The sequence below is a fragment of the Eleutherodactylus coqui genome, chromosome 3, assembly GCF_035609145.1.
Source record: "Eleutherodactylus coqui strain aEleCoq1 chromosome 3, aEleCoq1.hap1, whole genome shotgun sequence".
In the NCBI taxonomy this organism is placed as follows: domain Eukaryota; kingdom Metazoa; phylum Chordata; class Amphibia; order Anura; family Eleutherodactylidae; genus Eleutherodactylus; species Eleutherodactylus coqui.
In genome coordinates this window covers 61,817,640-61,831,397 of record NC_089839.1, presented here as the reverse complement: position 1 = coordinate 61,831,397, position 13,758 = coordinate 61,817,640, and the positions used below count along the sequence as shown (strand labels likewise).

Below are 13,758 nucleotides of genomic sequence, written 5' to 3'. Positions count from 1 at the left end.
TGGAATATATTGTTTCTCTTCCGGTAGTTGAACACATAAACTATACATGTAACTAGAACTAATCTATGGTGAATCCACATCTATTCAAAGGAACCAAATGTTGCACTTCCAGTAGCCGCCATCATCTTCACTTTCGCCTCCATACTTGATGGAAAACGCCAGACTGCATGACGTCAACAGCAAGCTACATTTATGCCATTTTTCCCATTTCTGCTTTAGTAGAATTGTACGCTGTGATGCTGCTATCGTCCTCGGCGCTGCATGCGCATCCCTCTACTTATGTTGCTCATGTCTTTCTGATTCCATCCATACTATGAGAAGTGCATACAGACATAAACACTTGGCTTGGCATTCATCCATATATTGGGTTCGGCGGTTGTAGCATCATCATGTTTTCATCCTGAATCTGACATTTTTCAGCTGATTTGACTGTAATCAGTGTCTACAATATGAAACCATTTTTTATCATTTTACATTAATTTCAATGCATTGTATCCAACTGCAGTAAGCGGTAAAGTAAGTATCAGAGGTAAACGATAAAGTATACATGTCATTCTTTTATGTTTCCATTATAGCCAGTATGTGGCATTTTGTGTAAAGTATTCCATACATTGCATTGTAGTTTTGTTAACATTTTTTGTTTTCTTGAAGTATAACTCCTGTATTATAGCATAGGACTCTGCGGGACTTTGGCAGGGGGTATGTACATATTTTAACTACCGACACTAGTGTAGGAGACACTCTATCCATAAAGTGCGTTAATTACTTATATGTTTTGTGGCTTCCGTGGACATAATGTTATAATGCAGAATTTGATAGTTCATTTATCCTTATTCATTTAATACTGGAAGGACTACTGTGACTGTAGTTAATGGTGGCATTTATACAGCTACTTGTTACCGGCTGCTGGGGAAACGTAGTATTTAGAGATGAGCGAGCGTACTTGCTAAGGCAAACTACTCGAGCGAGTAGCGCCTTATGCGAGTACCTGCCCGCTTGTCTCTAAAGATTGGGGTGCCGGCGGGGGGCGGGAAGTGGTGGTGGAGAGCGGGGAGGAACAGGGGGCTGAGCTCTCTCTCACTCTCTCCCCCCCACTCCCCCCTGCTCACTCCCACAACTCACCCCTCTTTCCTGCCGGCACCCCAATCTTTAGAGACGAGCGGGCAGGTACTCACATAAGGCACTACTCGCTCGAGTAGTTTGCTTTAGCGAGTACGCTCGCTCATCTCTAGTAGTATTACATGGCATCCAATCAGATAAATGTCTGTCCATGTGTCAAATCTGCCAGAATGGAGCCTCCCTGTGTGATTTTCCTACACCCTAATAGGGCAGATGAACAGGGATTGTAGTGAAAAGGTTAGCTCATTCAGTAGCAGTCTAGAACTGGTTTCCTATTGATGTCTTCTAGGTAGATAGTTAGTCTGAGGGGAGGGTATTGTATCTCCTTGTTGAAAGCACCAAAATAGTATAGGAAACGTTATATAGTCCATGCAATGCTCCCTGGGAAAAAAATATGCAAATGAGCAATTGAATCATCCTCCACAGCGCCACCTATTGGAATGGCAGCTACTCTATGAGTCTATATTTGACTTTTTTAACATGCCTTGCAATATGGTTAGGGATGTAAGTTAAACCGGAATACCCATGTATACACAGATAGCTGTTTCAGGTTCTTGCCCTTCATCAGTGTGAAGAAGGATTCTGCTTGGCTATGTGAGGAAAACTTTACCAGAAAGAGAAATTTTCCCCCAGAAACTCCCGGTCCGACTCAGATTGATGGTGGCCTCTCATCTAGCCAACCACTAATGAGAGTCAAAAGCCCTGAAACAGCCTTTCTGTACATGGATATACTGCTTTGAATCACATCCCTAGTTAGATTGCAAGGCCTGTTAAAAGGCCAGATATTGACTCACAAGGCTGTTACCATACCAATAGGTGGCTATATGGAGAACTATTCCATCACTCATTTGCAAGGTAGATACTTACAAAGGTGCAAAAAATACAGATATTGCAAATATTAATGACAGGCACACTGGTCATAGTGAGTTAAGTTCAAGTGGACGTTTGCTATGTATCGCACGACAGAGAACTTACCAAAGCAGATGCTTGCCCTACACTTGTTATGGGGTACCACTTCTCATCTGGTATTAACATTTTCCTAGGAAAGTATCTTAAGGGCCTTTTTACATGGCCGACGACCAGGCAAGAATGTTGGGCCAAACTTTCTTTACCCAATCATCGGGCTGTGTAATAATGCCCAAGATCATGTTTTTAATGCACTTGCTCGTTGGTTGCACGTCTTCCCGTGTAACACAAGGATGTGCAGCCGACCAATAATAGCTGTATGGGGACGAATGATCGTAGTAATGATCGTTAGTGCCTCCACCAGTGAACAGTAGTAAGCAAACACAGATTGATTCCTCTGATTGGACTGACCTGCTTTGTCAATTGTTGCTCGTTATACCTTTTGGCCCATGTACAAGGAACCTTAGCTGTTATGGACATCATAAAGATACCCCCACTAGGTTGTAGTGAAGTGAACCTAGATCACTGTAGAACCCTACGCTGATCTAAGTGGCCAAATCAATAAATGTGCGGGGTGGGTGGTCTGGTTGTTACGGCTATAGTACGGCCCTAAAATGCATTCATATTACGGCCATGAACTAAATTACTAGACGTCATTTGGGTTTTGACTTATAGTATTCTTGTGTGTGTATAGCATTTCTATAGACCATGAAGAAGGTGCAATTGTGAAAATGTAATGGGTGGAAAATTGAGTTACTTGTGGTCAGAGTTTATGGCTTGTACATGGTGTAGCTCATTTGCGGTCAGACCTCTTTATTGCTGTTTCATCCAATGCAGCCAATCACTTGAAATGTTTATTTGCTGGTTACAATCTAGCTGCGGTCTTTGAACACAGCGTTACATGGGAATATTCTCCAGGAATAAAGTGCATTCTGGGAGAAGTGCTGGCTACAGTTTGCTGATGAGTCACCGCTGTGGGTGGAAATCATTATAGCTTAATAAGGGCCATGAGATTGCTTTTATCTGGGAGCCGCAGAAGTCTTTTCTATTACTACCATTATGATTGAAATGACATGAATTGTTACAGTGCAGCGGTACAGATCACAGGTCTCTGCACGTGTGGCGCGCTGTATGGAGTAGGTGGCCGTCTTCTGTCACTTCTCCGAACTGAGCAATTGACTAAAGATTTTGTCAGCCAAGGAGCGGAGGTCTTCTACAGAGGGGCAACATCATACTATGCCATGAATACCACTATTCAAAGGACACAATGTGAAGTGATTAACAATCAGAAGTGAAATAAAAGAAACAATGAGCAAAAGATACTGTAGGTGTAGAACGATATGACATAGAAATGATAGAAGATGATAGGTACAAGATGAACGGGAGGATATAGAATAGAGCTAGATAGATAGATATGAGAGAGATAGATAAAGAGATATGAGATACATAGATAAAGAGATATGAGATAGATAGATAAAGAGATATGAGATAGATAGATAGATAGATATAGATCGATAGATAGGAGAGAGAGATAGATATGAGAGATAGATAGACAGATAGATAGATATGAGATATATGGATATTAGATAGATAGATATTAGATAGATGGATATTAGATAGATAGATGGATAAAGAGACATGAGATAGATAGATAGATGGATAGATAGATAGATATGAGATAGATAGATTAGATAGATAGATATGAGATATATGGATATTAGATAGATAGATATTAGATAGATAGATATGAGATACATAGATAAAGAAATATGAGATAGATAGATAAAGAGATATGAGATAGATAGATAGATATAGATCGATAGATAGGAGAGAGAGATAGATATGAGAGATAGATAGACAGATAGATAGATATGAGATATATGGATATTAGATAGATAGATATTAGATAGATGGATATTAGATAGATAGATGGATAAAGAGACATAAGATAGATAGATAGATAGATGGATAGATAGATAGATATGAGATAGATAGATTAGATAGATAGATATGAGATATATGGATATTAGATAGATAGATATTAGATAGATGAATATTAGATAGATAGATGGATAAAGAGACATGAGATAGATAGATAGATGGATAGATAGATATGGGATAGATAGATAGATAGAGCTATAGATAGATAAAGAGATATGAGATAGATAGATAAATATAGATCGATAGATATGAGATAGGAGAGAGAGATAGATAGATAGATATGAGATATATGGATATTAGATAGATAGATATTAGATAGATGGATATTGAATAGATAGATGGATAAAGAGACATGAGATAGATAGATGGATAGATAGATATGGGCTAGATGGATAGATAGATATGAGATAGATGGATAGATAGATATCAGATAGATGGATAGATAGTTGGATAGATAGATAGATTAGATAGATATGAGATATATGGATATTAGATAGATAGATATTAGATAGATGGATATTAGATAGATAGATGGATAAAGAGACATGAGATAGATAGATGGATAGATAGATAGATAGATAAAGAAATATGAGATAGATAGATAAAGAAATATGAGATAGATAGATAAAGAAATATGAGATAGATAAATAAAGAGATATGAGATAGATTGATAGATATAGATGGATAGATATGAGATAGGAGAGATAGATAGATAGATATGAGATATATGGACATTAGATAGATAGATATTAGATAGATGGATATTAGATAGATAGATGGATAAAGAGACATGAGATAGATAGATGGATAGATAGATATGGGATAGATAGATAGATAGATAGATAGATAGATAGATAGATAGATAGATAGATAGATAGATAGGAGATAGATAGATGGATAGATAGATAGGAGATAGATGGATAGATAGATATGAGATAGATGGATAGATAGATAGATATGAGATAGATGGATAGATAGATAGGAGATAGATGGATAGATAGATATTAGATAGATAGATAGATCGATATGAGATAGATAGATATGAGAGAGATCGCTTAAACAACTGAATAAACTGCGGACTGACATTTTTGAATAAAATTACGTGCACCTAATGATCTGCATTTTCCCTCATTAGCTAAAGTAAACTCAGTAGCAACTGGGTGTATGTTTGTGTGAGGGATTATCTGGCCTGCAGATTGCATTGTTTTCTGCCTTGCATACAGAATGAGTACATTGTCCTCTCCTGAAATGTGTAAACACTGCACTCATTGTGTATGCAAGGCAAACAAAACCATCATTAAGCCACTAAAAAGACTTCATGAACTACATTCAAATGGAACGAATTCTGAGCGGCCTGCCGATGGATTTTATGTCAGCTAAAAACCAGCGCTGAGCGAAAATTGAATGAATAGTGCATGACTGCCCTCGCTTACATGTAACGATTATCGCTCACTTTCGGCTGTTTGAACGAATTGTGAACGATAATTATTGCATGTAAAAAGGCCTCAAAGGAGATTTTAAAGAGATTCCTGAATCTGTTGAAATCAAAGGCTTCATTTCATCGCTTTATACGGGTGACATTTTCCTGAAACCGCCCTGATGACTGGCTCCCAGGGTGATCACTTTGTGCCATACACAATAGATCTAAGTTGTCTGTTTCAGAAGAATCTGATGTGATGTAATGTGAATGTGGGCTTTCAGATGACAGATGAAAGAAGAATTGGGTATGTTGGATTTCAGCATGACTAATTCATTGTTGTTTGGGAGGTAAGGCTCTGCCAGAGGTGTTGGGCAGAGGCTTATTAATTTCACTGAAATAAACATGCACACCCATTTATGGGGAGGCCAAGGGAGATATTTGTCAGCCAAACCAGTGTTAAGATTTTCTTTCTTACGGCCCCTTTTACGCGGCACGATTATCTTGCCAATAATCATGAAATCGAGTAATTTCCTTGATAATTATGAGATGTAAATGCATGCAGCAAGCGAACAATAAGTGATAACTATTTCAAAGCAACGGTAGAAGAGTTGACTAGAGGCTGGTTATATTCCAACGAACGGTCAGAACTACCCAATATAGTGTAAATGCATGCCAAGTGAGCGATATACATTCTGCCGGTGCATGCTCATTCCAATTGATCTATTAGCAGCAGACCATCGGTGATGAGTGCGCATAGCCAGATGGACTGGGCTTTTCTTTCCAGCATAAAATACCAGAAATGAATAGAAACCTACCAGAGTGGAGATCTAGTAATCTCCGTTTCAGCAGTTTTCTATTATGGCCGGTATAGGTTCCATTCAGGCCCGTCCATTGATGCAGTTTTTGGGATTTTAAATGGACACTCTGAAGCAAGATCTGAATGGAGCTTAAATGTTTCGGCATAGGTTATGCAATGGACAACACAAATGGTTTTTGTCAAGAACATTTGAAAATTCTCAAACTGTTTGGATCTACAGATGTGTTAACTTTTTTCTTTGACTGGTGCGGTGCGCTATGTTATTATCGTAGTACTCATATGCTATCTGCATAGTGCGGTATTCAATAGAAGACTATGGGCTGCACAAATAGCACAAAGTAACGAATGAACATTTTGTATGTTAAAAAAAAACTGATCTGGGACGACAAACATTTTTTGGCATGTGCCCCATCTGTATATGTCTCAGTTAGAGTAGATGAACTCGTTTGACATTTCCCTTCTCCAACATGTTTTGTAAGAGCACCTGATCCAGACGTCTGTAATAGAGATGAGCGAGCGTACTCGGTTCGGGTGTTTTTGCATTCAAGCACCGCTTTTTCAGAGTAACTGACTACTCGGACAAAAAGATTCGGGGGGCGCCGGGGGTTGCAGAGGGGAGTGGGGGGGGGGGGGAGAGAGAGCTCCCCCCTGTTCCCCACTGCTACCCCCCGCTCCACCACGCCACCCCGAATCTTTTTGTCCGAGTAGTCAGTTACTCGGAAAAGGCGGTGCTTGAGTGCAAAAACACCCGAACCGAGTACGCTCGCTCATCTCTAGTCTGTAATACATTGCATCATGCATGTATTGTAGTCGCCTAAACGAGTTCACTGGTATATAAATGTTGCAATCTCTGGTTGATAACTTGCAGTTCTCCTTGGGAGTATAAATCATATGGATGTGTAGGTTTGTTTAGATGCATCTTTCCATAGAGATGAGCTGCACACATGGACTGAAAGTGACCCTCCGACTCTGGACAAACAATGAGGGCCGAACCGCTTCTCTGACTACCTGTGATGCACTGTATGCAGTGGTATATGTCAGTAGTCTAAGACACATCCTGCTCTGACTGCCATGGGGTCAGCAATGGCCAATCCAAGCGGCATGTAGCATCTTAGACTGATGATGAATACTAAGGCACAACAGGTAGTCAGAGAAACAGTTTGGCCATCTTTGTCTGTCCGGGTCCAGAGGGTCGCTTTAAAGGGGGTTATGCAACCCCATAGCTAACAAAAAAAAGGCTGATAATTGTATAAGAATAAAGGACTTATACTTACCTTACCACTTCCCTGCCACTCACATCCCGATGCTTTCCGGGTCCCCTACCAGTTTCTGTTTATGGGGCTCCACCGACGACATGGCATGTTAACACGTTACAGCTGCATTTTAGTGGTGATGTTTAGACACCACTGATGTCACCGATGTGGCCAATATTTGGTAGTTGAGTGAACTGTGATTGGTGGGGGCTAGGGAAGCGTTGGCATAGCAGTGACAGGGCATTGGTAAGGTATGTGTTACTTATTTAGTTTTTTTCAATATGATTATCAGCTGTTTGAATTTAAAAAAACGTATGGGGTTAGATAACCCCTTTTTTAAAAGTTTTGTCCCAAATTTAAAATGTATGCCGTATCCACAATGCAGGGACTACCAAGTGTCTGCATGGTGCAAATCTGACCATTGGGACTCCCAATAATCAAGAGAACAGGAGTGGCATGCACTCCCAAAAGAATAGAGCCATGATCAAGCAGGCATTGGTGCCACTCCATTCATCTCTGTTTCATGTAATGTCCTTACTGGGAATATCCACTCAAGTTAGAAGATCAAAGTCTATGAGCCTTAAACATTGCTAGTTTTCAAAACCATGAACGTGGCAAACTCCTTTGGCACGACTTCAGTGATGGATTAAATGTCATTGGTGTATTTTTCTGTCAAGTCTCTACAACTTCCGAGAAGATAATTTTTGGCTAGATTACCCCTTGGAGAAGAACATCAAGAATGGATGTGAACCTCATTTTGCCATTTTTCAGCACTTTGCTTATATTTCAGCAAAAGCATGTTCATCGTGGCATGCGTTGTGTTACATCGCTTCATTATTTGTTAATCATTCGGCAAAAATGGATGACGTGTGTGGCTTTGATGACGTAACCTTGGTAAGGATGGCATGTACCGACACAGTCCAACTGGAATAGGTCACAGCATACAAGTGAATACAGAATGTTCCAATGCATCAAGTGAACATCCAAGTGTGTTGCTTAATTGTCTAATCAAATAAAGCTACTGTTTTCCAGGAGCAAAGCACTGTGCGGAAGGTACACTGCACACAAGCTGACAAATTAGTGGCACAACTTGATAAGGAAAAGTTGACTCTTGAGAAGAACTTAGAAAAAGCAATCAAGAAGAAAGGGTAAGACCAAAGATTAGCTTAAAAAAAACAGCCATAACCACAAAAAATACAAGCTAGATACAATATAAAGGATCCTAACTAGCTAACGGTAACAGTAGTAATATAACTGGAATATATAAAAAGGTAACCAACATTATGCTGTATATCTATTAAAATAACTTATGTCTAAACACAGAACTAATAAAGCAAAAATAATTAGGGAGTTTAATGAAAAATCTAACTAAGTATTCCAAATGTGCCAAACTTTTAACTCTTTTCTCTGTAACCTTAATTTCACCAAGTTAGTAAGATTAAAGCTGCAGGCTGGTAGAAGTAGAAGCACATTATCATAAATTGTTTTTAGTAGAATCGTAATTTCAAAAGCTTGTCACAAGGACATGTCAAAAGCCTTGATCAACGGGAGCCCGAGTGTTAAGAACCCAGCAAGAAGCAGCAGAAGCGTTAATCCAAGAACTGTCACTGGGCGATAGCTGAAGACGGGCTCAATAGAAAGTCTATGAGGGGGACTAGCGAGCTATGACAGCGCTCAGATGAGCACTTCTGCTGCTTTTGGTCCAGCGAGGGTCTCGGCACTTGGCCATCAGCCCATGTCTCTATGTAAAAAGTTTTTGGAACTAACAGTTGAGGCTGGGTTCCCACGGGGTGGATTCCCGACAGAAATACTGCCGTTTGGCTGCAGCGGAAAACAGCGAGATTTTTGCCGGGAGAACCGCCACTGCAAAACCCGCGGCGGCTTTGAAGAGGCCCGGATGCTCGCTCTTCCGCTGTGGCTGGCGCTTCCATAGAGGAGAGCACGGCCGCAGCGGGAAAAAAAATGAACATGCTGCGGCTGGCAAATCCGCGCCGCAGCAGCAGCTTCTGCCGGCTTAGCCGCAGCGGATTTGCCGTCCCGTGTGGACGAGATTTCTGAGAAATCTCGTCCACATGGCTGGCTAATCCCAAGATTAGCAGTTGCATGCGGATTTGCCGCGGCAAATTTCCGCGGCAAATCTGCCCCGTGTGAACCCAGCCTTATATGTCCGCAGTGATAACTATTGGCAATGAAACACAAAACGTATAACGTGGATGCAGTACTTTTAAAAATCGACATTTAACTACCGAGTTCTTCCATCATGTAAAATATTTCCTAATCCCAGTGACAGTAATTAATTTTGAAGCCGTTTCGGGCACCTCTTACATCCCAGTTGTTCCCCAAGTGCTAACGGTGCAGGTATAGCAGGCTCTATTGAAAGAGGTCCCTCCCAACAATGCACTTATTTCACAGTGCCCACAAGCAGGGTGTGCATGGACTCTTTTACCATTCAATGCAGGTGGACACTTAGCACGTCTTCTGTCTCTGATTTCTAACTCTTTCTGTTTCTTACATCTCCCTTTATACACACAAACCTTTGTAGGCAGTTCCTGTAGTTAATAGAAGTGCTGGTAAATCTGCTCAGGTACTGTACCGCAGAGAGTTACCATCAAAGACACATTCAGCCCCGCCACTCTTGTATGATTCTGTAGGTGTCTTCTTTGTTCCTCTTACTTTATACAGTACGTTCTATATGCCTTGGTTGCTAACCTTATTGTCCTCACTAGTCCCTACCATCAATGTGAAGATTGTGAATAGCAATCCTACCTGAGTATAGCATCAGCTCATATTGTTTTTTTTTAGTAACCATGGTTACTGCCTCTGCAACGGAATATTCTTCACTATGTTGCTTTGCTATTTAACGAGATACTCTAAAACGATACATGCAACGCAGAGAATAAACAATTTAAGCACTTTATTCTTCACTTAGCTAATTCTTGGAGGGGCCAACTGTTATCTTGTAGATGATTTCCGTAGAAGGTGTGCTGTGTATAGTGGAGACTTTTTAAATCAACCAAAAAGATAGCCGTGGACTATGAAGTTTTACGGCCAATACATGCCCAATATTACAGTTTCTAGATGGCTAATACCAACGAAAAAATTTAGAACTATCATCCATTTGCTTGCCAGTGCCAAAAATCTAGTTTTTCTTTTGAGGCACACTATAGACGTAATTATAATAGACAGAAATACACTGATGGAGAGAATAACAAAAACATCAACATACCTGTATGTAAAATTAGCGTTGCGTTGTACGAGAAACTCTTAGATTCAGGGTCAATATGTTTTCCATCAAATTAAAGGGCTGTTCACACCTTAGAAAGTGATGACCGTTGGGAGCGCCAGTGATCCTGCGAATGAAGGAGACCAAGTGATAGTTGATGGGCCTAGTTTATGGTTCATCTGCAGTTCCCAGCAAGGCCAGAAGGCCAGAAATGCATCTGTACAGTGAAAACATAGAAGAGAAAGCAGCGCTAAATCAGTGCCTCTTCATTCTCAGGATCAGTGGTGGTCCTAGAGTTCAGACCCCCATATATCATAAAGTGATGCCATATCGTAGCTGTATCCCATCATTTTGTATAATGGGAATTCCCCTTTAATTTAATCAATTGCTACTTTTCGTATAGCAACAATCCGAACAAATGCTTGTCAAACCTCTAACAACGATTGTACAATGAAAACACCTGAACCCCCACATCATTCTACTGAATTCTATTCAAGATCACTTCTAAAGGTGGCCATACACATAAGTCTAAAGTTGAGCAAAATGGACAGTTTCAACCAAAACGATTGTTCATCGGGAAAAATGTATAAACAATTGTTTTAATTGAATGTTGAAAGATTATCATCCTCTGGGGGGAAAAAAGTTGTCCATATTTAAAATTTTTGTCTTATTGTCCATGAACGATCTTTCCAAGAGAGACATTCCTACAATGAAAAATCATTCATTCAGCGAAAGTGCGTTCATCCTTCGCCTGGTATCATTGAACATGTATGGCCAGTTCGAATAACTGGAATGGACAATGTAGACTAAAATGTGCTTGGCTGCTTAGGTATAATGCTCAACCAGCAACTTATTTTTATCTGATGTGTATGGCCGCCTTTAGTACAGCTCTATAGAGCTATGGGGAATGGAACGGTTCAAGGTGTAGCATTTTTAACATGAACTCGGTCATATTAGAGCCCATACGTCTCAAGCATTTGGTTCTGATAATGGCTGTAAGATGAAATCTATGGTAGCCTGACAAAATGAGCTCATGCTATGCAGCAACAAGACGTTTTTTAAAGAGCACTTGCAATGCATTCTACATTATATAATACCTTTTAAGGCATACTTTACGGCATACTTTAAGGCATACAATCCATGGGCAGAATCCCATAGTGAAAACCAAATGCCCACCTTTGTCTAATCAGATGGTGAAAGTACTGGAGAAAGCACAGTGCTTCTGTTTTTTCATTAATACCCCATATAAAATAGTAAAAACTAAATAAAATAATACAATATAAGTGAGTCTGCTTTTGTGTAGGTGCCTACCATACTCATTATTACTTGCAAGTAGTGTTAAGCGAACCGAAACAGTCAAACCCTGCTTTGGGTCGAACTTTGCTAAAAGATGGGTGTGAACCCAAACCTCAGGTGGTTCATCACAGCCCATCCCACAATAATTCTTTTTCTTTTTTAGTGGTATTTGTGAAGTTCGGCTTCAGTTTTAAACAATTTGTACTGAGCCTAACTTTTAGCCAAAATTTGGCAAAGCAGCCAAACTTTTACAAAGTTCGCTCATAAGTACTTGCAAGAAGTGGTTTCCAAACTTTTTACAGTATCAAATGACTTGTCTTGGTCTATCTGAAGAAAACTCAGTGAGAGATGAAGAACATCATTTACATATAGCACTTGGTTACATTTTGCACCACATCTCTCGCCCTTCAGAAGATTGGAGACTTTAGTGAATGCAGCTATTAAAACAGGTCTTTTAGGGAGCGTTGTTGTTTGAGGGGCACTTTTCTAGCCACAGAAAGAATTCCCTTTAAAGCGTAAATTGCGATTCCGATTTTATTGTGAAAGACAACAGAAATAATTATCAAATTAACTCAAAAATGTTATATATTAAATCTAAATCAATCCTGTATAATTAGTCATATGAGATATGGAAAGGTCTAAAGAAAACATTTCTAACTGGGTTATGTGCTATAAAAAAAAGTCTAACTATGGCAAATATTTTACTGTTTAGAGGAAATAACTGTGTTGAAATGAAGAAAGAAACAGAAAATAAAATTCAGGTTTTAACTTCAGATCATAAATCCAAGGTAAGAAAATGTCAACCATCATTCACGTAGCTTCTCATTCGGACTCTTCGCACGCTGATCACTCGTTATTAACATAAACTGACCACAACTAACTGCACTTGTTGCACTAAAATTCTCTTCAAAATCAAACTCCATCACGCAACGAGGCGAAAGGGTTAACTTGCGTATGCATCCATAACTGTATTCAAGAAGACTATTTTTTCCGTTTCTTCTTTTTTTCTTTTTTCTTTCTTTTTCACTTTTATCACTGTACAGCTGAGCCACAAAGCAGTTTTCAATATCGTAAAAAAGAAACCCAAGAGGACAAAAATTGGGAAAATACAAAAATTCGGTACAATTTTTGGGAGAGTTGTATGTAAATACCACGCTAACAGAAGTAGAAGGAGTGAAATGAGACAAATACATACATGTATATCTAAAACAGACTTGAAGCCCATATAGGTTATATTGAAAACTGCGGCGTGTGGCTTTTTCTCTCATCGATTTCTAGTGCTTGATTTATACGGCATTCATTAAAAGCTTTCAACAATTTGATGGTTCGTGGTGTTCTGTTCTTCTTTACGTGTTGGTGCCAGTTTCCATCTATTGTTCTGTATGGTGATTGATTAAGCTTGTGATCGGTCTGCTTCTGCACGTATATTTTTGTCTGTGGAAGAGTTACTATTTTAGGTAACTTTTATGTTTTTTTTGTTTCATTTGAAATGATCTCCGCTTGGAAAAATGTGTAAAAATATTTCCCTTTTTTTTAGGCTGTGTTAATATAACTTTTTGTCATCAAATCACTTTTGTTTTTTGCTTTAGAAATTGAGGACAAATTTTTTTAAAATTTTTTGCAAGGCACTACATTTCTCTCATCCTTTGCAGTAGCTTTTGAATACATAGAAAATGTCCCTTTTTCCATATTTAATTCCTGTTTAAAGCTGGCCTGTCACTATACTATGCTGAGTCGAGTAAACAAGGAGGTGCAGCAACACCGTGGTGGGATATGTAGACTA

The 13,758-nt window shown here is 39.4% G+C and overlaps 1 protein-coding gene across 4 annotated transcripts in view; it reads left to right on the top strand.

Moving 5' to 3' along the window:
• The window catches only part of PLCB4 (phospholipase C beta 4), a 306,829-nt gene that overhangs the window by 261,209 nt on the left and 31,862 nt on the right, over positions 1-13,758 (top strand). For all 4 annotated transcript variants that reach the window (XM_066595660.1, XM_066595661.1, XM_066595658.1 and 1 more), the window contains 2 exons: positions 8,489-8,604; positions 12,688-12,763. In XM_066595660.1, coding sequence (XP_066451757.1) covers positions 8,489-8,604; positions 12,688-12,763 — 192 coding nt within the window. The remainder of the gene's footprint in view (positions 1-8,488; positions 8,605-12,687; positions 12,764-13,758) is intronic.